Genomic DNA, 24,900 nt, shown 5'->3' with positions numbered 1-24,900 from the left:
TACGTGCTCTTCCTATAAATGTACCCGGCCATGCTGCTCCCTGCAGTGTTACATACGTGCTCTTCCTATAAATGTACCTGGCCATGCTGCTCTCTGCAGTGTTACATACGTGTACGTGCTCTCCCTATAAATGTACCCGGCCATGCTGCTCTCTCTGCAGTGTTACATACGTGCTCTCCATATACATGTACCCGGCCATGCTGCTATCCCTGCAGTGTTACATACGTGCTCTCCCTATAAATGTACCCGGCCATGCTGCTCTCCCTGCAGTGTTACATACGTGCTCTCCCTATAAATGTACCCGGCCATGCTGCTCTCCCTGCAGTGTTACATACGTGCTCTCCCTATAAATGTACCCGGCCATGCTGCTCTCCCTGCAGTGTTACATACGTGCTCTTCCTATAAATGTACCCGGCCATGCTGCGCTCTCTGCAGTGTTACATACGTGTACGTGCTCTTCCTAGAAATGTACCCGGCCATGCTGCTCTCTCTGCAGTGTTACATACGTGCTCTCCCTATAAATGTACCCGGCCATGCTGCTATCTGCAGTGTTACATACGTGCTCTCCCTATACATGTACCCGGCCATGCTGCTCTCCCTGCAGTGTTACATACGTGCTCTTCCTATAAATGTACCCGGCCATGCTGCGCTCTCTGCAGTGTTACATACGTGCTCTCCCTATAAATGTACCCGGCCATGCTGCTCTCTCTGCAGTGTTACATACGTGCTCTTCCTATAAATGTACCCGGCCATGCTGCGCTCTCTGCAGTGTTACATACGTGCTCTCCCTATAAATGTACCCGGCCATGCTGCGCTCTCTGCAGTGTTACATACGTGCTCTTCCTATAAATGTACCCGGCCATGCTGCGCTCTCTGCAGTGTTACATACGTGCTCTTCCTATACATGTACCCGGCCATGCTGCTCCCTGCAGTGTTACATACGTGCTCTTCCTATAAATGTACCCGGCCATGCTGCTCTCCCTGCCGTGTTACATACGTGCTCTTCCTATAAATGTACCCGGCCATGCTGCGCTCTCTGCAGTGTTACATACGTGCTCTCCCTATACATGTACCCGGCCATGCTGCTCCCTGCAGTGTTACATACGTGCTCTCCCTATAAATGTACCCGGCCATGCTGCTCTCTCTGCAGTGTTACATACGTGCTCTTCCTATAAATGTACCCGGCCATGCTGCTCTCTCTGCAGTGTTACATACGTGCTCTCCCTATAAATGTACCCGGCCATGCTGCTCCCTGCAGTGTTACATACGTGCTCTCCCTATACATGTACCCGGCCATGCTGCTCTCTGCAGTGTTACATACCTGCTCTCCCTATAAATGTACCCGGCCATGCTGCTCTCTGCAGTGTTACATACCTGCTCTCCCTATACATGTACCCGGCCATGCTGCTCTCCCTGCAGTGTTACATACGTGCTCTCCCTATACATGTACCCGACCATGCTGCTCTCTGCAGTGTTACATACGTGCTCTTCCTATAAATGTACCCGGCCATGCTGCTCTCTCTGCAGTGTTACATACGTGCTCTTCCTATAAATGTTCCCGGCCATGCTGCTCTCTCTGCAGTGTTACATACGTGCTCTTCCTATAAATGTACCCGGCCATGCTGCTCTCTCTGCAGTGTTACATACGTGCTCTTCCTATAAATGTACCCGGCCATGCTGCGCTCTCTGCAGTGTTACATACGTGCTCTCCCTATAAATGTACCCGGCCATGCTGTGCTCTCTGCAGTGTTACATACGTGCTCTTCCTATAAATGTACCTTGCCATGCTGCTCCCTGCAGTGTTACATACGTGCTCTTCCTATAAATGTACCCGGCCATGCTGCTCTCTCTGCAGTGTTACATACGTGCTCTCCCTATAAATGTACCCGGCCATGCTGCTCTCTGCAGTGTTACATACGTGCTCTTCCTATAAATGTACCCGGCCATGCTGCTCCCTGCAGTGTTACATACGTGCTCTTCCTATAAATGTACCCGGCCATGCTGCTCTCTCTGCAGTGTTACATACGTGCTCTCCCTATAAATGTACCCGGCCATGCTGCTCTCTCCTGCAGTGTTACATACGTGTACGTGCTCTCCCTATAAATGTACCCGGCCATGCTGCTCTCTCTGCAGTGTTACATACGTGCTCTCCATATACATGTACCCGGCCATGCTGCTCTCCCTGCAGTGTTACATACGTGCTCTCCCTATAAATGTACCCGGCCATGCTGCTCTCCCTGCAGTGTTACATACGTGCTCTCCCTATAAATGTACCCGGCCATGCTGCTCTCCCTGCAGTGTTACATTCGTGCTCTCCCTATAAATGTACCCGGCCATGCTGCTCTCCCTGCAGTGTTACATACGTGCTCTCCCTATAAATGTACCCGGCCATGCTGCTCTCTCTGCAGTGTTACATACGTGCTCTCCCTATAAATGTACCCTGCCATGCTGCTCCCTGCAGTGTTACATACGTGCTCTCCCTATACATGTACCCGGCCATGCTGCTCTCTCTGCAGTGTTACATACGTGCTCTCCCTATAAATGTACCCGACCATGCTGCTCTCCCTGCAGTGTTACATACGTGCTCTCCCTATAAATGTACCCGGCCATGCTGCTCTCCCTGCAGTGTTACATACGTGCTCTTCCTATAAATGTACCCGGCCATGCTGCGCTCTCTGCAGTGTTACATACGTGTACGTACTCTTCCTATAAATGTACCCGGCTATGCTGCTCTCTGCAGTGTTACATACGTGCTCTCCCTATACATGTACCCGGCCATGCTGCTCTCCCTGCAGTGTTACATACGTGTACGTGGTCTTCCTATAAATGTACCCGGCCATGCTGCTCTCTCTGCAGTGTTACATACGTGCTCTTCCTATAAATGTACCCGGCCATGCTGCTCTCTGCAGTGTTACATACGTGCTCTTCCTATAAATGTACCCGGCCATGCTGCTCTTCCTGCAGTGTTACATACATGCTCTCCCTATAAATGTACCCGGCCATGCTGCTCTCTCTGCAGTGTTACATACGTGCTCTTCCTATAAATGTACCCGGCCATGCTGCTCTCTCTGCAGTGTTACATACGTGCTCTTCCTATAAATGTACCCGGCCATGCTGCTCTCCCTGCAGTGTTACATACGTGCTCTCCCTATAAATGTACCCGGCCATGCTGCTCTCTGCAGTGTTACATACGTGCTCTTCCTATAAATGTACCCGGCCATGCTGCTCTCTCTGCAGTGTTACATACGTGCTCTCCCTATAAATGTACCCGGCCATGCTGCTCTCTGCAGTGTTACATACTTGCTCTCCCTATAAATGTACCCGGCCATGCTGCTCTTTCTGCAGTGTTACATACGTGCTCTCCCTATACATGTACCCTGCCATGCTGCGCTCTCTGCAGTGTTACATACGTGCTCTCCCTATAAATGTACCCGGCCATGCTGCTCTCTGCAGTGTTACATACGTGCTCTCCCTATAAATGTACCCGGCCATGCTGCTCTCTGCAGTGTTACATACGTGCTCTTCCTATAAATGTACCCTGCCATGCTGCTCTCTCTGCAGTGTTACATACGTGTACGTGCTCTTCCTATAAATGTTCCCACATATGAGCCCTGAGACTCCCGCGCTTATTACCAGAGCGTTGCGCTCCCTCTCTAGTTTCCTCTCCTCTCCGCCTCTCAGTGGATGCTCTCATGCACATAAGGGTTACATGGCTATTACATTATACATACATGTATTACCCCATGACATTGTTATCTCTGTCTGCAGAGGAAAGTGCTCCACCAGCTCCTGGCTCTGCAGAGGAAGTGGGACGCTGCGGGCGCTGGCAGCACAGAAGCGCAGTTACGAGAGATAAGTGGGGCCTCGGATGACGAGAGCAGTGAGGAGGAGGAGGAGGAAGAGATGGAGAACAGTGAGGCGCTGCAGGAGAGCGACCTGGAGCTGTCACAGAGCGGTACGTTTATTTGCTGCCGTCCATGTTATCTGCCCGTTATGTGCCGCCTGCCCCTATGGAAATGACGACACGCTGTAGGTCAGGGATATGACTGTACAGGGCTTCCGGCCTGTCACTCTCACTCTGCCTGCTGCAGGTCAGGGATATGACTGTACAGGGCTTCCGGCCTGTCACTCTCACTCTGCCTGCTGCAGGTCAGGGATATGACTGTACAGGGCTTCCGGCCTGTCACTCTCACTCTGCCTGCTGCAGGTCAGGGATATGACTGTACAGGGCTTCCGGCCTGTCACTCTCACTCTGCCTGCTGCAGGTCAGGGATATGACTGTACAGGGCTTCCGGCCTGTCACTCTCACTCTGCCTGCTGCAGGTCAGGGATATGACTGTACAGGGCTTCCGGCCTGTCACTCTCATGCTACCTGCTGCAGGTCAGGGATATGACTGTACAGGGCTTCCGGCCTGTCACTCTCATGCTGCCTGCTGCAGTTCAGGGATATGACTGTACAGGGCTTCCGGCCTGTCACTCTCGCTCTGCCTGCTGCAGGTCAGGGATATGACTGTACAGGGCTTCCGGCCTGTCACTCTCACTCTGCCTGCTGCAGGTCAGTGATATGACTGTAGCACAACCAATGCATTCCTGTAAACGTCTTCCAATCTGTCACTCTCATTCTGCCTGCTGCAGGTCAGAAACCCTTCTTTATATCTTGTCTGTTATTCAAATTTCTACTTCAGGGTCCATAGGGGGTCCACAGGGTTGACCTTGGGGTATAGCTGGATCTGGATTTGCTGCTCCCAGGATGCACTTGGGTCTGTCCTCCTTTATACCCCGCCCCCGGCCACAGGCACCTCAGTTTTAGTTGGTGCCCGGCCGGAGTCGGGTCACCCTGTCGCAGTGGGGCTGCAGGAGCAGCCCCTAAGCTTTATTTTAAAAGAGACATTTTTTTATTTTTTTCTACTTTTTTTTACACTTTTAGAGCGGCAGCATCAGACTGTCCTTTAGGACGTCCACGCTGCCGCTCCTTCTCCCCGCTGGCGCCGCGACGCCAGTATAGCTCTGGGGATCGCGGCGGGACCCCAGAGCCTGTACTAGCCGGGCTCTGGGGACTCCCTTGACTGCTGCCGGACGCGACGGGCATCAGGTAAGCCGCGGGTCGCCGCGTGCGGCGGCCCGCGGATACTTCAATGCAGTCAGGAGCCTCCGGTCTCTGGGGACAGACCGGAGGCGCTAGCGGCGGCGGGGGGCTCCCCCTCTATTGAGGAATATCCCGCGTGTTTGCTAGACCACCAGGGTAACAGGCTGGTAACGGGACCGGCAACCCGGGGGTTAATTGCTAGCCAGGGGAGGCAGCCTTCCCTGTCTAGCGGCTCCTCCCCTCAGTTCAGTGCGCCTTTCAACTAGCAGTCTGGCGTCGCTGAGCTGCTCTTATCTCTCGGCCACTCCTCCTCTGAGGTCTCCGGCGGCCATCTTTACTGGCAGGCATCGCAGACTCCCAGGCGGTATCAAGTGGACCGGTCCCCCTGTGTACCTCTCCCCTGCTAAAGGACAGTGTACACAGCGCTATAGCCCTCCCAGACACTGAATCTGGGCGGTTGATTGTAGCGGAAGGTGCAGTGAGTATAACTTTTCTGCATTGTATGTGACTATTGCTAGTGCTGCCTGTCTGTGACTTATTCTCCATTACTGTCAACTTATAACTATCCCTTTCCTTCTCCTACGGCCCGCAGGTGTGTGGGGGAAGGGCGTTTTTCTGAGACCCTCACTTATATAAAACACGTATTTGTGGGGTCAGTCACATCCTGTTGTGTGCTACACAGTACCATATCTGGGCTGTTGTGTCGCATACTGGTGAGTGCGCGGGTGTTAATACCGTAATTCCTCTGGTGATACCTGTTTCTTGTGATTTACGGTATCATGTCTGATGAGGAGACTGAGCGCTCTGTGGCTCCTGTGTTATTTTCCTGCAGACGCTGTGCTGCTGGAGTTGATGGGGAGGACTTATCTCGGGATGGTCTGTGCGGGCGGTGCCAGCTGGTACCGGGCCCCTCCAACCCCCCTGTATCACAGGACCCTCCTTGGACGATGTTTTCACAGGTGCTGGCGTCTATTGCGGACCGGTTATCGGTCCCATCAGCGGTCCCTTCTAGGGCGCTGCCGCAGCCCACCATCCCCCATTCCCTGGGTGTTCCACAAATGTTGCGGTCTCCCCTCGGGGCCCAGACTGTGGGTCCTTACTCGGGACTGCCTGTGTATGTGCAGTCTCCCCCAGTGACGCGTCAGTCTGTAGTGCCTTTGCAGAGTTTTGCTCCGACGGCTCCTCCGCCTTGGGTGGATGTTCTCTCCAGCTCCGTACAGAGTCTGGCGGCCTCATCCTCTGCGTTTCAGTCGATGTTGCAAAGTGATGTGCCACCAAGGGCGTCTAAACGTCCGGTTGTGAGTTCACTAGCTGCGCAGTTGTCGGACTCGGAAGTGTCCTCGGATGATGGAGAAATCCATGAAGACTCTGACTCTGATGCCATGGGGCAGGAGGTGGAAGCTAAGTCCTCCATTAATGTTCCAGCCTTAGTTAGGGCGGTGCGGGCTATCCTACATGGTGAGGATGATGCGCCGGCTCCTAGGTCGAAGTTTCCTAATTTTAAAAAGACCAAGGTGACTTCAACTGTGTTCCCCCTGTCTGATCAATTATCGGATCATATGGCGGCGGCCTGGCAATTACCTAGTAAGAGGTTCCATCCACAGAAGAGGTTGGCGGCGAACTATCCTTTTCCTGAAGCTCATTGCAGTAAATGGGAGACTCCGCCGGCGGTGGATTCCCACGTTACTCGCTTGATCAAAAGCGCGACGCTGCCATTGCCGTCTATCTCTTCTTTGAAGGATCCCACGGACAGGAAGGTGGAGACTTGTTTAAAGTCCATTTATTCTCTTTCCGGGGCGGTGGCTCGCCCGTCTATGGCTATCTCCTGGGTGGCTAAAGCCATTGAGGCATGGGCCAATGCCTTGGAGGATACCTTTCCTGATGATGCTCCGGATATCCAGAGAGCGTTAGTGGGACAGATGCGGGATGCAGCTTCCTATATTGGGGAAGCGTCTTTGGATGCCAGCCTGCTCACTTCTAGGGTGTCGGCTGCAGCGGTGTCTGCTTGGCGCTCCCTGTGGCTGAGGTCCTGGAGAGCTGATGCAGATTCAAAAAAGGGTCTGGAGGCCTTGCCTTTTAATGGTGATTTACTATTTGGTCTGGATTTGGACAAAATAGTGGATACTTTGGCTAAGTCCAAGTCGGCTTTCCTCCCTTCGGCCTCTGCGCCGGCTAAAGTGAGGAGCTCTGCCTTTCGGGTTCAGGGTAAGGCCAAGGGCCAGTCCTTCCCGAGACATTTGGCGACCAAGGCCGCACCCAAGCCCAAGAAGCAAGCATGGAGTGCTCGGCGCCCTTCTTCCAAGCAGGAGGATAAGCCTGCGGCCTGATGGGACGGGCCTCTCTCTGGGGGACCCCAGAGTGGGAGGCCGACTTCTCCAATTCGCCCAGTGTTGGCACAATACCACCACGGATGCCTGGGTTCGAGAAGTAGTCTCTCAGGGGTACGCCCTGTCTTTTCGGTTCAGGCCGCCCCACCAGTTTTTCTGTACGAGTCCTTCTCTGGACAAGACCAAAGCTGGTCAGATTCAGGTAGCTATAGAATACTTGCTACAAGCAGTGGTCATTGTTCGCGTTCCGCAGTCTCAGCGCGGGACGGGGTACTATTCTACTCTGTTTCTGGTACAGAAACCCAATGGTTCTCATCGCCCTATCCTGAATTTGAAGCCTCTGAACAGATACCTCAGCGTTCCCAGGTTCAGGATGGAAACGTTACGTTCCATCATTCTGGCGATGGAACCCGGGGATTATATGGTCTCCCTCGATATCCAGGACGCCTATCTCCATGTGCCCATAGCACCGGCACATCAGCGGTATCTGAGGTTTGCTATCCAGAACCATCACTACCAATTTCGGGCGTTGCCTTTCGGCCTTTCCACGGCTCCGAGGGTGTTCACCAAGGTGATGGCAGTTATGGCTGCCCACCTTCGGGGTCAGGGTATACGACTGTTGCCGTACCTGGACGATCTTCTGCTGCTGGCGAGCTCCCCGGAGGTGCTTCTTCGACATCTCCACCTGTCCATTGCTTGTCTTCAAGCACACGGGTGGTTGATAAATTGGAAGAAGTCCTCCCTGATTCCATCTCAGCGGATGGTTCATTTGGGAGCCCTGCTGGATTCTCGTCAGCAACGGATTTTCCTGACTCCGGAGAAGGTCTCCTCCCTGCAGCTGCGGATACACAGTTGCCTGAGCAGTTGCCGCCTGTCGGTCCATTCAGCTATGAGAGTTCTGGGGTCCATGGTGTCGACATTCGACATGGTGGAATTTGCCCAGTTCCATTCCCGGCCCCTGCAGGGGCTGATTCTATCGGAATGGAACGGGTTACCTCACCGGATCCGCTCTCAGATGCTGGTGTTGTCCCCGGAGGTTCGGCAGTCTTTGGCTTGGTGACTTCAGACAGCGCATCTGGTCGAGGGGCGCCCCTTTTGGATCCCGGACTGGGTGCTGCTCACGACGTATGCCAGTCTCCGGGGTTGGGGGGCAGTGACCGGCTCATTCTCCCTTCAGGGTCGTTGGTCCGCGGAAGAAGCACTTCTCCCCATCAACATCCTGGAACTGCGGGCTGTGTACAGGGCCCTGCAGTCGTCCGGCCCCGCTCTTCACGGAAGGGCGGTTCAGGTGCAGTCCGACAACGCCACCACGGTGGCGTACATCAACCACCAAGGGGGAACTCGCAGTCGGGCAGCAATGTCGGAGGTGTCTCTCATTCTTGCTTTGGCGGAGTGTCACGTTCCAGCGATCTCGGCAGTCTTCATTCCCGGAGTCCTCAATTGGGAGGTGGACTTCCTCAGCCGGCACGACGTGCATCCCGGGGAATGGTCGCTTCACCCAGAGGTGTTTCAGCTACTCGTGGACAGGTGGGGGCTGCCGGAGCTGGACTTGATGGCCTCCCGTCACAATCACAAGTTGCCCGTTTACGGGTCAAGGACAAGAGACGCAGGCGACTGTCTGGTAGAAGCACTGTCGGTGAAATGGACGTTTCACCTGGCGTATCTGTTTCCTCCGATATCCCTGCTTCCTCGGGTTCTGCGTAAATTCAAGCAGGACGGCGGCACGCTCGTGCTGGTGGCTCCGGCGTGGCCCAGACGTCCTTGGTACTCCGATCTGAGGTGCCTCTCCATCGACGCTCCATACCTTCTTCCTCAGCGTCGGGACCTGTTGTCTCAAGGGCCCTGCCTTTACCCGCATCTCGGTCGGCTGTCTTTGACGGCGTGGCTCTTGAGACAGCCGTCTTGAGGTCTAGGGGTTTCTCCAGTTCGGTCATTGGTACCATGCTTAGGTCACGCAAGCCTGCTTCCACGCGGATTTACCACAGGGTGTGGCGCACTTATTTTCAGTGGTGTGAATCCAGAAACTATGATCCGCAGGTGTTCCGGGTTTCCAGAATCTTGGAGTTTCTTCAGTCAGGTTTGGACCTCGGCTTACGCCTGGCCTCTCTGAAGGTTCATCTGTCTGTTTTGTCCGTGTGGTTTCAGCGACGGATTGCTACACTGCCAGATGTTCACACCTTTTTCCAAGGTGTTCTCAGGATCCAGCCTCCCTTCGTGCCTCCGGTGGCTCCGTGGGACTTGGCGGTGGTACTGAGGGTCTTGCAGGGTCCTCCTTTTGAGCCGCTTGAGTCGGTGGAGCTCAAGTGGCTGACGTTTAAGACCATTTTTCTCCTGGCAATTGCTTCTGCCAGGAGGGTTTCAGAATTGGGGGCGCTTTCCTGTCGCCCTCCTTTTCTGATTTTTCACCAGGACAGGGCAGTGCTCCGCACGCGTCCTGAGTTTTTGCCCTAAGTGGTTTCAAAGTTCCACATTTGTCAGGAACTTGTTGTGCCAGCTTTTCAGTCACCTGATCTTTCGGCTGGTGAGGCTTCCTTGGATGTGGTCCGGGCACTTAGAATCTATGTGGACCGGACTGCTTCGGTTAGGAAGTCGGATTCTTTGTTTGTCCTCTTCGGTTTTCACAAGAGGGGTTGGCCTGCCAGCAAGCAAACGTTAGCCCGTTGGCTTTGTTCAGTTATTTGTGAGGCTTATGCACAGGAGGGTTTACCTGTGCCAGCCTCTGTTAAGGCTCATTCCACTCGTTCTGTGAGTCCCTCTTGGGCTGCTAGACGTGGCGCCTCCACTGTTCAGCTGTGTAAGGCGGCTACTTGGTCTTCCATTCAGACGTTTTTGAGATTTTATGCGTTTGATACCTTCGCCTCTCAGGATGCATCCTTTGGGCGCCGGGTACTCCTTTCAGCACAGGAGCGTCCCCGCCCTTAGTTGAACTGCTTTGGGACATCCCCAAGGTCAACCCTGTGGACCCCCTATGGACCCTGAAGTAGAAAACAAGAGATATGGTAAGAACTTACCTTTGTTATCTCTGTTTCTACGAAGTCCATAGGGTCCACAGGGCGCCCGCCCTGACGCACCTGGCTTCAAATGGGCTGTGTGGCTGGTCACCGGTTTTCCATCTCCCTTTTCTGTGAGTATGGTTTCTTGTGTGTTCCAGTCTTCCTTCTCTCTGTTTAGTCTCCTCCTCCGGCCTTAGCTGCTTACCAACTGAGGTGCCTGTGGCCGGGGCGGGGTATAGAGGAGGACGGACCCAAGTGCATCCTGGGAGCAGCAAAGCTTTAACTGCGTGGTGCCCGTGGATCCAGATCCAGCTATACCCCAAGGTCAACCCTGTGGACCCTATGGACTTCGTAGAAACAGAGATAACAAAGGTAAGTTCTTACCATATCTCTTGTTATAATGTCAGATTGTGCCTTTATAATAGATAACGTTACAATAACATTATTCAGATAGAGGAACGGTCTGGTTTGTAATCTGCACCGTGATGAAAGTCGGCCGCTTCCCTACCCACACTCGTTCCTAGGAGGTGGGGGAGCTAGCGGTTGCACCACCAGTTACATGCGGCCGGTACCCAGGCCCAGCGCTGCAGGTGACACTGTGACCATGCCGTAGACACTTTGTTGCATCAACCGGGGGCTCTGTGGTTGCAGCTGTCCAGTTGCCCTGCGGTGGGCTTCTCTCATTTCCTTAGGCCTCTGCCCTGTATTGATACCCCTAAATCTCTATACTTGAATGTCGCTATTTAGCGCTACAAGTCACATAAGAAATAATTGCTTTCCAATCCAATTGTAGTTCCAAAGCCCTAAAAGTATAACGCGCTGTGATCTAGACAATTAGCGCAAAAAGCAAGTAAATACTAAGGTACATGCCGATACATACGCGTGCGCACTGACCCTGTATGCAGTATTTCAATCCTGAATCTGCGGTCAACGTCACCCAAGGATATGGAGGAAATGACTGACTACTGCCCCAGCTCACAAGCCTATATTCTGTACAGGTTTCAGAGACAGCAAAGGCACAGAATAGCAGATGCTCATTGGTTCTGGCTTCAGGTCACTCCGTTCATTGGTTAGTTCATACAGCGTCACTAGGGGTATGTCCCAGTTCCTCAGTTGCTTTGGGTGGTTTTCCCGCCGAAGAACTGGTTTAAACTAATTAAACACACTACATACAGATATTATTATTATTATTACCAGTTTTCTACTTCAGGGTCCATAGGGGGTCCACAGGGTTGACCTTGGGGTATAGGTTGGGAACCAAATCCGGGCACCACGCAGTTAAAGCTTTTAGCTCCCAGGATGCACTGGGTCCACTCTCCCTATAACCCCACCCCCAAGCCAGAGGCACCTCAGTTTAAGTTGGTGCCCGGCCGGAGTCGGGTCACCGTTAGCGCAGGGGGAGCTGATTAGCAGCCCCTAAGCTTATTTTATTTTTTTAGGGACAAAGTTTTTTCATGGACTTTGGACTCTTCAGAGCGGCAGCGTCGGACTGTCCATAGGACGTCTAAGCTGCCGCTCCGTCACCCCGCTGGCGCTGAGACGCCAGTACAGATCTGGGGATCTCAGCGGGACCCCAGAGTCTGTACTAGCCGGACTCTGCGGGCGCCCAGGACTGCTGCCGGATCCACGGGGAGCAGGTAAGGTCGCGGATCACCGCTTACGGTGATCCGCGCATTTCAAGTGCAGTCCTGTGCCTCCGGTCTCAGGGGACAGACCGGAGGCGCCGGCAGTGGCGGCGGGCCCCCCATACCCCGTGTGTCCACTAGACCACCAGGGACTTACGATCGGTGCAGGGAGCCGGCGTCCCGGGGGTTAATAGCCGGCCAGGGGAGGCAGCCTTCCCTGTTACAGCGGCTCCTCCCCTCAGCTCAGCGCGCCTTTCAGTATCCATAGTCTGGCGTCGCTGAGCTGCTTCCTCCGCGGGCCACGCTTCCTCTGAGGTCTCCAGCGGCCATTTTATCTCTGTGGTGCAGCAGAAATCTCTCAGGATGGCAGTGAGTCCAGTCCCCCTGCGTACCTCACCATCAGGTCAGTGTACACAGCGCTGTAGCCTTCCCAGACACTGAATCTGGGCAGTTGAATGCAGTGTAATAGTGCAGTATATTATATGACATGTTTATGTATATATGTATATATCTGCATTGTATGTGACTTATGCTAGTGCTGACTGTCTGTACTTTATTCTCTCACCTGTCAGTGTATATCTATCCCTTTTCTTTATCTGCCCTAATACAGCTGTACTTAGGATGGTTCTGAGACCTCACATTTATATACTTGTTAATATTTGTGTGGTTTGTCACATACTGTTGCGTGCTGCACGTTGCCATATTTTAGATGGAACTGTGTGTTGCATACGCTGAAAATGGGTCCCTGCAGCTAATTTTTGGCATCAGTCAGGACCAGTATAGCGCTGCTTAATATTTCCGCCAAGATTGGTCAGATATGTCTGACCAGGAGATAGAGCGTTATACTGCACCCATTTTTACTATCCTGCAAGTCATGTGCTGCAGGTGTTAGTGCTGAGGATTTGACTCATAAAGGGTTCTGTATGTGGCGTCATCTGGTGCCGGCCTCTTTCACGACCCCCTTGGGCGGTTTGTTTTCTCGGGATCCTCTCAATTGCGGATCGCCGGGCGGGCCCCATTGTTGTACCTCACTTGGGGTTACTTCACCATACTGCCCTTTTCATCTCAGGGTATCTCGCAGTTTCTTGCACTCTTCCCCTGTGACACAGACTATCGCTCCCTGCAGGGGTTTTTCGCAGTATATGAATTCCCCCTGGTGCCACAATAGTCTGTCATTCCCCTTGCAGGGATTACCACAACAGCCACCCTGGGTGGATGTCGTTTTCTACGAAACGCTAATTGGCGTGGTTGACGCCCTGTGGTTACTTCCCAGTTGGCTCTGCCGTGAACTGGGTACTGTTCGGGGCTCTTTCCCTCTTACACGGGGGGAAGCCTATTTCAGGTATTATTATCCCTGCTTTAGGGCTGGTAGCAGGTCCATTCTGTTTAGAGTGAATGTTGACCTGCACCTGTATCATACACCCTCAGTATTGCGTGCCTTCGGGTTACCTGTTGCTGACTAGCGGGTGGATCGCATAGCGGGACTCTGGCTGTTGCCAGATAGGAGGTGTTACAACAGTGTTTGGCCTCCTGTCCCAAATTCCCTGAGGGTCATCACGAGCCCCTCCTGGGGGGGATGGGCGTGTTACTCGTCTGATTACAGACGTTACTACGCCTCCCATTCCTGCGTGGTCGGATTCTTCGTATCCGTAGGTGGTAACTCTGCCTGAAATCAGTATACTTGCTTTCAGGAGTTGTTACCCATCCTACCATGGCTATAGCATGGTTGGTTAATACTATTGCATATTGGGTTGATGCATTTGTAACGTTTTTTCCCCTCCAACACGTCGGGGGTTCAAATGTATTTGGTCGCTCTCGTAATATATGCTGTTGTCATAGGTGGAAATGCCTATATTGGATACCAGTCTCCTAACTTTCAGAGTTCCGGCTGCGACTGTATCCTCCGTAATACCCTATGGCTGCGCTCTGGGAATGCAGAGGTGCAGATACCATCTTTAGGGTTGATATTGTTTGGTCCTGACCTTGACAAGATTGTAGTAACATTGGCAGTATTACTAACGACAAGTTTACCGCTTTCAGCTATGCCCACTACAAGGCCTCAGACTAAGTCTGTTAAGTCTTTTTTGTCCTCTGGGTCAGCCTAAAGGTCTGTTTCTTCGTAGACTGTCGGCATCTACAAGGGCCGACATATCCAGTACCGAGCAGGCCTGGACTGCCAGCCGATCCTGCTTCTGAACCTACGGATATCTCTTCAGTCTGACGGGACAGGCCTACAACTGGGAGATACCGATTTTCTCAGTTCGCCCGGTATTAGTGTCAAGTTGCCGCAGCTACGTGGGTAGGAGGGTACGCCCTCTTTACAAGGGCCTTACAGATCCAGAAAGCTATGCAGTTGTTGCGGTAAGCGGAGCTAATTAGGCCATCCCCACTATCTCAGTGAGGGACTGGTTGTTCTGTTTTCTTTCTGGTGCGGTGGCTGAATGGTCCTCTTTGGCCTATTCTCTGTCTCAATTCCCTGAACCAGTTCCTAAAGCTACCTGGGCTCAGGAGGAAATCCCTATGCTCCATCATACAATGTTTGGAACCTGGGGACTTTAGGGTATCACTGGATATACAGGACGCGTGCCTACGGGTACTTACAGAGACCTTTCCTCAGCATGGGCTGAGGTTTGCTGTATCACAGCAACACTTACAATTTTTCGGGCTCTGCCTGTTGGGACTGTCCTCAGCCCCACAGGGGTTTACCAGCGTTTTGGATTTTCTGACAGTTCTTCTGTTCAGTATATCCCAATGCTCCTGTACCTGGACGGCCTCCTGCTCTTAGCGGGATCACCGGGGTACTTTACGGCCAGGTCAGGATGACTGTGGCTTCTTCAGGGTGCAGACGTTTAATCAACGGGGAAAAAGTCCTCCCTGCATCCCTCTCTGGGTATTCTTCATCTAGGATCCCTGCTGGATTCTCAGAATCTGAGAATTCTTCTGGCGTAAGACGGAATCTCCTCTCTTCCATTAGGAGTACATGGTTGTCTGCGCAGTCGACAGATGTCTTTACACTCTGGGATGCATGGTGGAATGGGCTCAGTTCCATTCCAGGCCTTTCCATAATTGGCTCATCTCCAGATGGAATGAGTTTTTTCTGTCGGATAACTGTTCAAACGATGATGCTCTCTCCGGAGGCAAGTCGGTCCCTGTCCGGGTGGCTATGGCCATCTCGTCCAGGGTTTTCTTTGCTAGGGACAGTGTCTGGATCGAATCCTTTTCAGTGCAGTTGGACGTCTGTCGATTCCACCCTGTCAATTAACTTACTCTGGCATAACTCTTGTTTCCCGGTGAACCTGAAAAGGTTCAGTCCGACAGGGTCAGGACAGTGGCTTCCTTTTTAGCAACACTGTTCGTTGGGTGGCAATGACAGGTATGTCACATATTCGGACATGGTCGGGAGGAGACCCTCGGACTATCTCGGCAGCGTTCATTTCAGGAGCTCTCCATTGGGAAGCGGGAGTCCTCAGCCGTCACGGCGTGCATCCCGGGGCCTAGTCTCTTCCCCAAGAGAGGTTTCATCTCCTGGTGAGCAGGGGGGGCCCCCCTGAGGTGACCCTCATGGCCTTCTGACTTTATCACACTATGGTGTTACAGTTCAGCTCTGGGGATTCTGAAGCAAACTTCAGCGACTCTTTGTCGGTGAAGTGGTCCTTCCACTTTGTGTACCTGTGTTCTCCGGTCTCCCTTCTTCCTCGAGGTCTTTGGAAGTGTTTTCAATCGAGACGGAGATGCTTTCCTGCTGGTGGCTCCTGATTGCCCCAGATGTCAGGGGTACTTGGATCTTCGGAGTCTCTACATCGATACTCCATCCCTGATGCTTCACTGCCCGGACCTGTTGTCTCAGGGTCCTTGGTTTTGCCTTGGACCTGGGTCGTTTGTCTTTGACTGTGTCCTTACAGTGGTCTTACGGCTTCCCTGGCTTTGTCATCGTTGGAATGATTAGAGCACATGGATCAGCTTTTGCTGGGACCTACCACAAACTGTGGCAGCCATAAATCTTATGGTATTGTACCTGTCGATACAATCCTCCGGTGTCCAGGATTTCCAGATATTCTGGCATTCCTTCCGGCTGGCTTGGGTTTCACACTTGGCCTGGTCTTCCTGACAGTGCGGATCTCTACACTGTCAGTATGGTTAAGATATGGAATTGCTTCACTCTGGTATCCAGTTCATCCTTTGGAGTGTTTTCTTGATTATGCCTCCATTTGTCCTCCCTAGGGACTCCTTGGGAGTAAGTAGTGGTTCTTCGTTACCTCCGGGGACAGTCAATGGAACCGCTGGTTGTGATAGCCATTACATGGTCTATTGCTTAGGCTCTCTCTTTCTCTCAGGGTGTTTATATCAACCAGGAGAGTGTCTGAATTGGGAGCGTTCTCAGGTGGCTCCCTCTTCTGGAGGGCATCATGTCAGGGTGGGAGTTGCTCTCGCCCTGTGTTTCTTCTTAGTGGTTTTCAGGTTCCATATTATTCTGGAACTTATGGTACGGCCATTCTGTCCCCAGTCCTCTCGGCTGGTGTGGCCTCATTGACTGTGGTCTGGCCTCTCTGGATTTATGTGATCCGTTCAGGTTCCTTACGGAAATCGGACTCCTTATTGGTGGTCTGAGATTTCTGGTTTTCACAGGAAAGGATGGCCGGCCTATAACCTAATGTTGGCTTATATGGCCTCGTAGGTCTTCCTCGGGGGCCTACCCATGGGTAGGCCTTCCTGTTGTTGATGCTTGTTTTTTCTCGGGCCATGTGACCCTCGTGTGCGGCTCGCTGTGGCGCCTCGGCTGTTTTGCCTTACTAGGTGGCCACGTGGTCTTCTGTCCACACCTTTTTAAGGTTCTAGGCATTGGTTTCCTTTGCCTCTCAGGATGCTTCCTTTTTGGCGACGGATTCTCCTCTCAGCACAGGAGCGTCCCCACCCTTGGTTGAACTGCTTTGGGACATCCCCAAGGTCAACCCTGTGGACCCCCTATGGACCCTGAAGTAGAAAACAAGAGATATGGTAAGAACTTACCTTTGTTATCTCTGTTTCTACGAAGTCCATAGGGTCCACAGGGCGCCCGCCCTGACGCACCTGGCTTCATATGGGCTGTGTGGCTGGTCACCGGTTTTCCGTCTCCCATTTCGGTGAGTATGGTTATTGAGTGTTCCAGTTTTCTCTCTTTTTCTCTCCTCCTCCGGCCTTTGGCTACTTACAAACTGAGGTGCCTCTGGCTTGGGGGTGGGGTTATAGGGAGAGTGGACCCAGTGCATCCTGGGAGCTAAAAGCTTTAACTGCGTGGTGCCCGGATTTGGTTCCCAACCTATACCCCAAGGTCAACCCTGTGGACCCTATGGACTTCGTAGAAACAGATAACAAAGGTAAGTTCTTACCATATCTCTTGTTATTTATATTGCGCACACATATTCCGCAGCGCTTTACATAGAATATTTGGCCATTCACATCAGTCCCTGCCCCAGTGGAGCTTACAATCTATATTCCCTATCACATGCACACACACATACACACTAGGGTTAATTTTGTTGGAAGCCAATTAACCTACCAGTATATTTTTGGAGTGTGGGAGGAAACCGGAGTACCCGGAGGAAACCCACGCAAGCACAGGGAGAATATACAAACTCCGCACAGTTTGGGCCGTGGTGGGAGTTGAACCCACGACCTCAGTGCTGTGAGCCAGTAATGCTAACCATTACACCGTCTGTTTAGATATACATTCTAATCACTAATTGCCTATAAATCATAACTTGCGGACGCATGATGCGATCTCCTTGATGATAGAACCGGAGATCTGCGAATAAACAGGGATTTAGAATGGTACCAAACATGGCTTATCTCCTAGTTTCTGTACCTTGAATATCATATACATTACATTTCACAACATAAGTATTAGCAAATAAAACCTCTAATATTAACCTTAATGTGAGGGAACCTTTTTATAAGTGATTGCATGTGTGAGTGTGAGAATATTGTGTAAATTCGCTAGTATACGTTGTGTGTCTGTGTTTGGTACTTATCTGTGCTTTGATGTACAGCACAACTGTGCGTTGTGCGTCTTCTATATTTTATATGTATTATCTAATGTGCGTGTAAGTTTTGATAGGACTTTCAACAATATGCGGTAGCAAAACAGACGCACGACGCTAATAATCAAATATAGCATCATACATGATGGTATCGTACTTAGGATGCAAATTGGCGTCGTCAGAGGCGACACAAAATGGTGTCGCCAGATATTAATTTACAAGATTTGGTCTCATCCAATCATCATGCTTCGACAGTCCACCCTTTGATAGCAACCAAATCGCTATCTCACTCTAGGCTTAATCTATTCAGTCATACACTATAAAATATTATTCAATGTTATATTATGGGATGGCACAATTCGGTCATTAAACCATCAATAATGCGCCCCTGGGAAGGACATAAAACTACCCTTTTCTACTTCAGGGTCCATAGGGGGTCCACAGGGTTGACCTTGGGGTATAGGTTGGGAACCAAATCCGGGCACCACGCAGTTAAAGCTTTTAGCTCCCAGGATGCACTTGGGTCCACTCTCCCTATAACCCCACCCCCAAGCCAGAGGCACCTCAGTTTAAGTTGGTGCCCGGCCGGAATCGGGTCACCGTTTAGTGCAGTGGGGAGCTGATTAGCAGCCCCATAGCTTTATTTTTTCTAAAGGACAGAGTTTTTTATTTTTCCTTTGGATTCTTCAGAGCGGCAGCGTCAGACTGTCCATAGGACGTCTAAGCTGCCGCTCCGTCACCCCGCTGGCGCTGAGACGCCAGTACAGATCTGGGGATCTCAGCGGGACCCCAGAGTCTGTACTAGCTGGACTCTGCGGGCGCCCAGGACTGCTGCCGGATCCACGGGGAGCAGGTAAGGCGCGGGTCACCGCTTGCGGTGATCCGCGCATTTGAAATGCAGTCCTGTGCCTCCGGTCTCTGGGGACAGACCGGAGGCGCCGGCAGTGGCGGCGGGCCCCCCATACCCCGTGTGTCCACTAGACCACCAGGGACTTAGTGTTCGGTGCAGGGAGCCGGCGTCCCGGGGGTTAATAGCCGGCCAGGGGAGACAGCCTTCCCTGTTACAGAGGCTCCTCCCCTCAGCTCAGCGCGCCTTTCAGTATCTATAGTCTGGCGTCGCTGAGCTGCTTCCTCCGCGGGCCACGCTTCTTCTGAGGTCTCCAGCGGCCATTTTCTCTGTGGTGCAGCAGAGATCTCCGGAGATGGCAGTGAGCCCAGTCCCCCTGCGTACCTCACCATCAGGTCAGTGTACACAGCGCTGTAGCCTTCCCAGACACTGAATCTGGGTAAGTTGCATGCAGTGTAATAGTGCAGTATATTATATGACATGTTTATGTATATATGTATATATCTGCATTGTATGTGACTTATGCTAGTGCTGACTGTACTTTATTCTCTCACCTGTCAGTGTATATCTATCCCTTTCCTTATCTGCCCTAATACAGCTGTACTTGGGGTGGTTCTGAGACCTCACATTTATATACTTGTTAATATTTGTGAGGTTTGTCACATACTGTTGCGTGCTGCACGTTGCCATATTTTGAGTGGAACTGTGTGTTGCATACGCTGAAAATGGGTCCCTGCAGCTAATTTTTAGTTTCAGTCAGGACCAGTATAGCGCTGCTTGATCACAAGGCTTGGTCAGATATGTCTGACCAGGAGATAGAGCGTTATACTGCACCCATTTTTACTATCCTGCAAGTCATGTGCTGCAGGTGTTAGTGCTGAGGATTTGACTCATAAAGGGTTCTGTATGTGGCGTCATCTGGTGCCGGCCTCTTTCACGACCCCCTTGGGCGGTTTGTTTTCTCGGGATCCTCTCAATTGCGGATCGCCGGGCGGGCCCCATTGTTGTACCTCACTTGGGGTTACTTCACCATACTGCCCTTTTCATCTCAGGGTATCTCGCAGTTTCTTGCACTCTTCGCCTGTGACACAGACTACCGCTCCCTACAGGGGTTTTTCGCAGTATATGAATTCCCCCTGGTGCCACAATAGTCTGTCATGCCCCTTGCAGGGATTACCACAACAGCCACCCTGGGTGGATGTCGTTTTTCTATGAAACGCAAATTGGCGTGGTTGACGCCCTGTGCTTACTTCCCACTTGGCTCTACCGTGAACTGGATACTGTTTTGGGCTCTTTCCCTCTTACACGGGGGGAAGCCTATCTCAAGTATTATTATCCCTGTTTTAGGGCTGGTGGTAGGTCCATTCTGCACCTGTATCATACACCCTCAGTATTACGTGCCTTTTGGATCCCTGTTGCTGACTAGCGGGTGGATCGCATGGCGGGACTCTGGCTGTTGCCAGATATGAGGTATTACAACAGTGTTTGGTCTCCTGTCCCAAATTCCCTGAGGGTCATCATGAGCCCCTCCTGGGGTGGATGGGCGTGTTACTCGTCTGATTACAGATGTTACTACGCATCCCATTCCTGCGTGGTCGGATTCTTCTGATCCGTAGGTGGTAACTCTGCCTGAAATCAGTATACTCGCTTTCAGGGGTTGTTACCCATCCTACCATGGTGATAGCATGGTTGGTTAATACTATTGCATATTGAGCTGATGCATTTGTAATGTTTTTTCCCCTCCAACACGTCTGGGGTTCAAATGTATTTGGTTGCTCACGTAATATATGCAGTTGTCATAGGTGGAAATGCCTATATTGGATACCAGCTCCTAATTTTCAGAGTTCCGGCTGCGACGGTATCCTCCGTAATACCCTATGGCTGCGCTCTGGGAATGCAGAGGTGCAGATACCATCTATAGGGTATATCTTGTTGGGTCCTGACCTTGACAGTGGCAGTACAAATTTCCCGCCGTCAGCTATGCTCACTACGGGGCCTCAGACTATTAAGTCTTTTTGTCCTCTGGGTCAGCCTAAAGGTCTGTTTCTTCATAGACTGTCGGCCTTTACAAGGGCCGACATATCCAGTTCCGAGCAGACCTGGACTGCCAGCCGATCCTGCTTCTGAACCTACGGATATATCGTCAGCCTGACGAGACACGCCTACCACTGGGAGATGGCGATTTCTCAGTTTGCCCGGTACTAGGGTCTAGTTGCCGCGGCTATGTGGGTAGGAGGGTACGCACTCTCTTTGCTCAGGCGGCCTATTTCCATGTGATGGTACGCAGGCCCTTATTCGGAACAGGGCCTTACAAATCCAGAAAGCTATACAGTTGTTGCGGTAAGCGGAGCTAATTGGGCCATCCCCACTTTCTCAGCGAGGGACTGGTTGTTCTGCTTTCTTTCTGGTGCGGTGGCTGAATGGTCCTCTTTGGCCTATTCTCTGTCTCAATTCCCCGAACCAGTTCCTAAAGCTACCTGGGCTCAGGAAGCAATCCCTATGCTCCATCATACTATGTTTGGAACCTGGGGACTTTATGGTATCACTGGATATACAGGACGCGTGCCTACGGGTACTTACAGAGACCTTACCTCAGCATGGACTGAGGTTTGCTGTATCACAGCACTTACGATTTTTCGGGCTCTGCCTGTTGGGACTGCTCTCAGCCCCACAGGGGTTTACCAGCGTTTTGGATTTTCTGACAGTTCTTCTGTTCAGTATATCCCAATGCTCCTGTACCTGGATGGCCTCCTGCTCTTAGCAGGATCACCGGGGTACTTTACAGCCGGGTCTGACTGACTGACAGGGGGGTTGACTGCAGACGTTTAATCAATGGGGAAAAAGTCCTCCCTGCATCCCTCTCTGGGTATTCTTCACCTAGGAGCCCTGCTGGATTCTCAGAATCTGAGAATTCTTCTGGCATAAGACGGCATCTCCACTCTTCCATTAGGAGTACATGGATGTCTGCGCAGTCGACATATGTCTTTACACTCTGGGATGCATGGTCCACTATTCAGTGTCTGCCTTTGGAAGGGTGGAATGGGCTTAGTTCCATTCCAGGCCTTTCCATAATTGGCTTATCTCCAGATGGAACAAGTTATTTCTGTCTGATCACTGTTCAAACGATGATGCTCTCCCCGGAGGCAAGTCGGTCCCTTTTCGGGTGACTATGGCCATCTCGTCCAGGGTATTCTTTGCTAAGGACAGTGTCTGGTTCGCATCCATTTCAGTGCAGTTGGATGTCTGTCGATTCCACCCTGTCAATTAACTGGTTGGAACTTTAGCCTGTCTTGGGCCTTCACTCTGGCATAACCCTTGTTTCCCGGTGAACCTGAAAAAGTTCAGTCCGACAGGGTCAGAACAGTATATGCCTCACACGTGGCTCTGGTGCTGCGGATCAGACGCTGGCTCCTTGTGCTCTATGCAGCCTGGGAAGGAGAGGAGGGAGCTGTAGTATAGGCCTCACACGTGGCTTTGGTGCTGCGGATCAGACGCTGGCTCCTTGTGCTCTATGCAGACTGGGAAGGAGAGGAGTGAGCTGTAGTATAGGCCTCACACGTGGGTCTGGTGCTGCGGATCAGACGCTGGCTCCTTGTGCTCTATGCAGACTGGGAAGGAGAGGAGGGAGCTGTAGTATAGGCCTCACACGTGGGTCTGGTGCTGCGGATCAGACGCTGGCTCCATGTGCTCTATGCAGACTGGGAAGGAGAGGAGGGAGCTGTAGTATAGGCCTCACACGTGGCTCTGGTGCTGCGGATCAGACGCTGGCTCCTTGTGCTCTATGCAGACTGGGAAGGAGAGGAGGGAGCTGTAGTATAGGCCTCACACGTGGGTCTGGTGCTGCGGATCAGACGCTGGCTCCTTGTGCTCTATGCAGACTGGGAAGGAGAGGAGTGAGCTGTAGTATAGGCCTCACACGTGGGTCTGGTGCTGCGGATCAGACGCTGGCTCCTTGTGCTCTATGCAGACTGGGAAGGAGAGGAGGGAGCTGTAGTATAGGCCTCACACGTGGGTCTGGTGCTGCGGATCAGACGCTGGCTCCATGTGCTCTATGCAGACTGGGAAGGAGAGGAGGGAGCTGTAGTATAGGCCTCACACGTGGCTCTGGTGCTGCGGATCAGACGCTGGCTCCTTGTGCTCTATGCAGACTGGGAAGGAGAGGAGGGAGCTGTAGTATAGGCCTCACACGTGGGTCTGGTGCTGCGGATCAGACGCTGGCTCCTTGTGCTCTATGCAGACTGGGAAGGAGAGGAGGGAGCTGTAGTATAGGCCTCACACGTGGGTCTGGTGCTGCGGATCAGACGCTGGCTCCATGTGCTCTATGCAGACTGGGAAGGAGAGGAGGGAGCTGTAGTATAGGCCTCACACGTGGCTCTGGTGCTGCGGATCAGACGCTGGCTCCTTGTGCTCTATGCAGACTGGGAAGGAGAGGAGGGAGCTGTAGTATAGGCCTCACACGTGGGTCTGGTGCTGCGGATCAGACGCTGGCTCCTTGTGCTCTATGCAGACTGGGAAGGAGAGGAGGGAGCTGTAGTATAGGCCTCACACGTGGGTCTGGTGCTGCGGATCAGACGCTGGCTCCTTGTGCTCTATGCAGACTGGGAAGGAGAGGAGGGAGCTGTAGTATAGGCCTCACAAGTGGGTCTGGTGCTGCGGATCAGACGCTGGCTCCTTGTGCTCTATGCAGACTGGGAAGGAGAGGAGGGAGCTGTAGTATAGGCCTCACACGTGGCTCTGGTGCTGCGGATCAGACGCTGGCTCCTTGTGCTCTATGCAGACTGGGAAGGAGAGGAGGGAGCTGTAGTATAGGCATCACACGTGGGTCTGGTGCTGCGGATCAGACGCTGGCTCCTTGTGCTCTATGCAGACTGGGAAGGAGAGGAGGGAGCTGTAGTATAGGCCTCACACGTGGGTCTGGTGCTGCGGATCAGACGCTGGCTCCTTGTGCTCTATGCAGACTGGGAAGGAGAGGAGGGAGCTGTAGTATAGGCCTCACACGTGGGTCTGGTGCTGCGGATCAGACGCTGGCTCCTTGTGCTCTATGCAGACTGGGAAGGAGTGGAGGGAGCTGTAGTATAGGCCTCACACGTGGGTCTTGTGCTGCGGATCAGACGCTGGCTCCTTGTGCTCTATGCAGACTGGGAAGGAGAGGAGGGAGCTGTAGTATAGGCCTCACACGTGGGTCTGGTGCTGCGGATCAGACGCTGGCTCCTTGTGCTCTATGCAGACTGGGAAGGAGAGGAGGGAGCTGTAGTATAGGCCTCACACGTGGGTCTGGTGCTGCGGATCAGACGCTGGCTCCTTGTGCTCTATGCAGACTGGGAAGGAGAGGAGGGAGCTGTAGTAAAGGCCTCACACGTGGGTCTGGTGCTGCGGATCAGACGCTGGCTCCTTGTGCTCTATGCAGACTGGGAAGGAGAGGAGGGAGCTGTAGTATAGGCCTCACACGTGGCTCTGGTGCTGCGATCAGACGCTGGCTCCTTGTGCTCTATGCAGACTGGGAAGGAGAGGAGGGAGCTGTAGTATAGGCCTCACACGTGGCTCTGGTGCTGCGGATCAGACGCTGGCTCCTTGTGCTCTATGCAGACTGGGAAGGAGAGGAGGGAGCTGTAGTATAGGCCTCACACGTGGCTCTGGTGCTGCGATCAGACGCTGGCTCCTTGTGCTCTATGCAGACTGGGAAGGAGAGGAGGGAGCTGTAGTATAGGCCTCACACGTGGCTCTGGTGCTGCGGATCAGACGCTGGCTCCTTGTGCTCTATGCAGACTGGGAAGGAGAGGAGGGAGCTGTAGTATAGGCCTCACACGTGGCTCTGGTGCTGCGGATCAGACGCTGGCTCCTTGTGCTCTATGCAGACTGGGAAGGAGAGGAGGGAGCTGTAGTATAGGCCTCACACGTGGCTCTGGTGCTGCGGATCAGACGCTGGCTCCTTGTGCTCTATGCAGACTGGGAAGGAGAGGAGTGAGCTGTAGTATAGGCCTCACACGTGGGTCTGGTGCTGCGGA

The 24,900-nt window shown here is 52.6% G+C and overlaps 1 protein-coding gene across 1 annotated transcript in view; it reads left to right on the top strand.

Moving 5' to 3' along the window:
- Positions 1–24,900, top strand: part of TONSL (tonsoku like, DNA repair protein) — a 210,435-nt gene that overhangs the window by 60,159 nt on the left and 125,376 nt on the right. The window contains exon 11 of the mRNA XM_088462520.1: positions 3,769–3,955. Coding sequence (XP_088318646.1) covers positions 3,769–3,955 — 187 coding nt within the window. The remainder of the gene's footprint in view (positions 1–3,768; positions 3,956–24,900) is intronic.

The sequence above is a fragment of the Taudactylus pleione genome, unplaced genomic scaffold (assembly GCF_031769625.1).
Source record: "Taudactylus pleione unplaced genomic scaffold, aTauple2 ptg001259l, whole genome shotgun sequence".
NCBI lineage: Eukaryota > Metazoa > Chordata > Amphibia > Anura > Myobatrachidae > Taudactylus > Taudactylus pleione.
The sequence above is the reverse complement of the archived record's forward strand: the minus strand, read 5'-3'. Positions and strand labels throughout refer to the sequence as shown.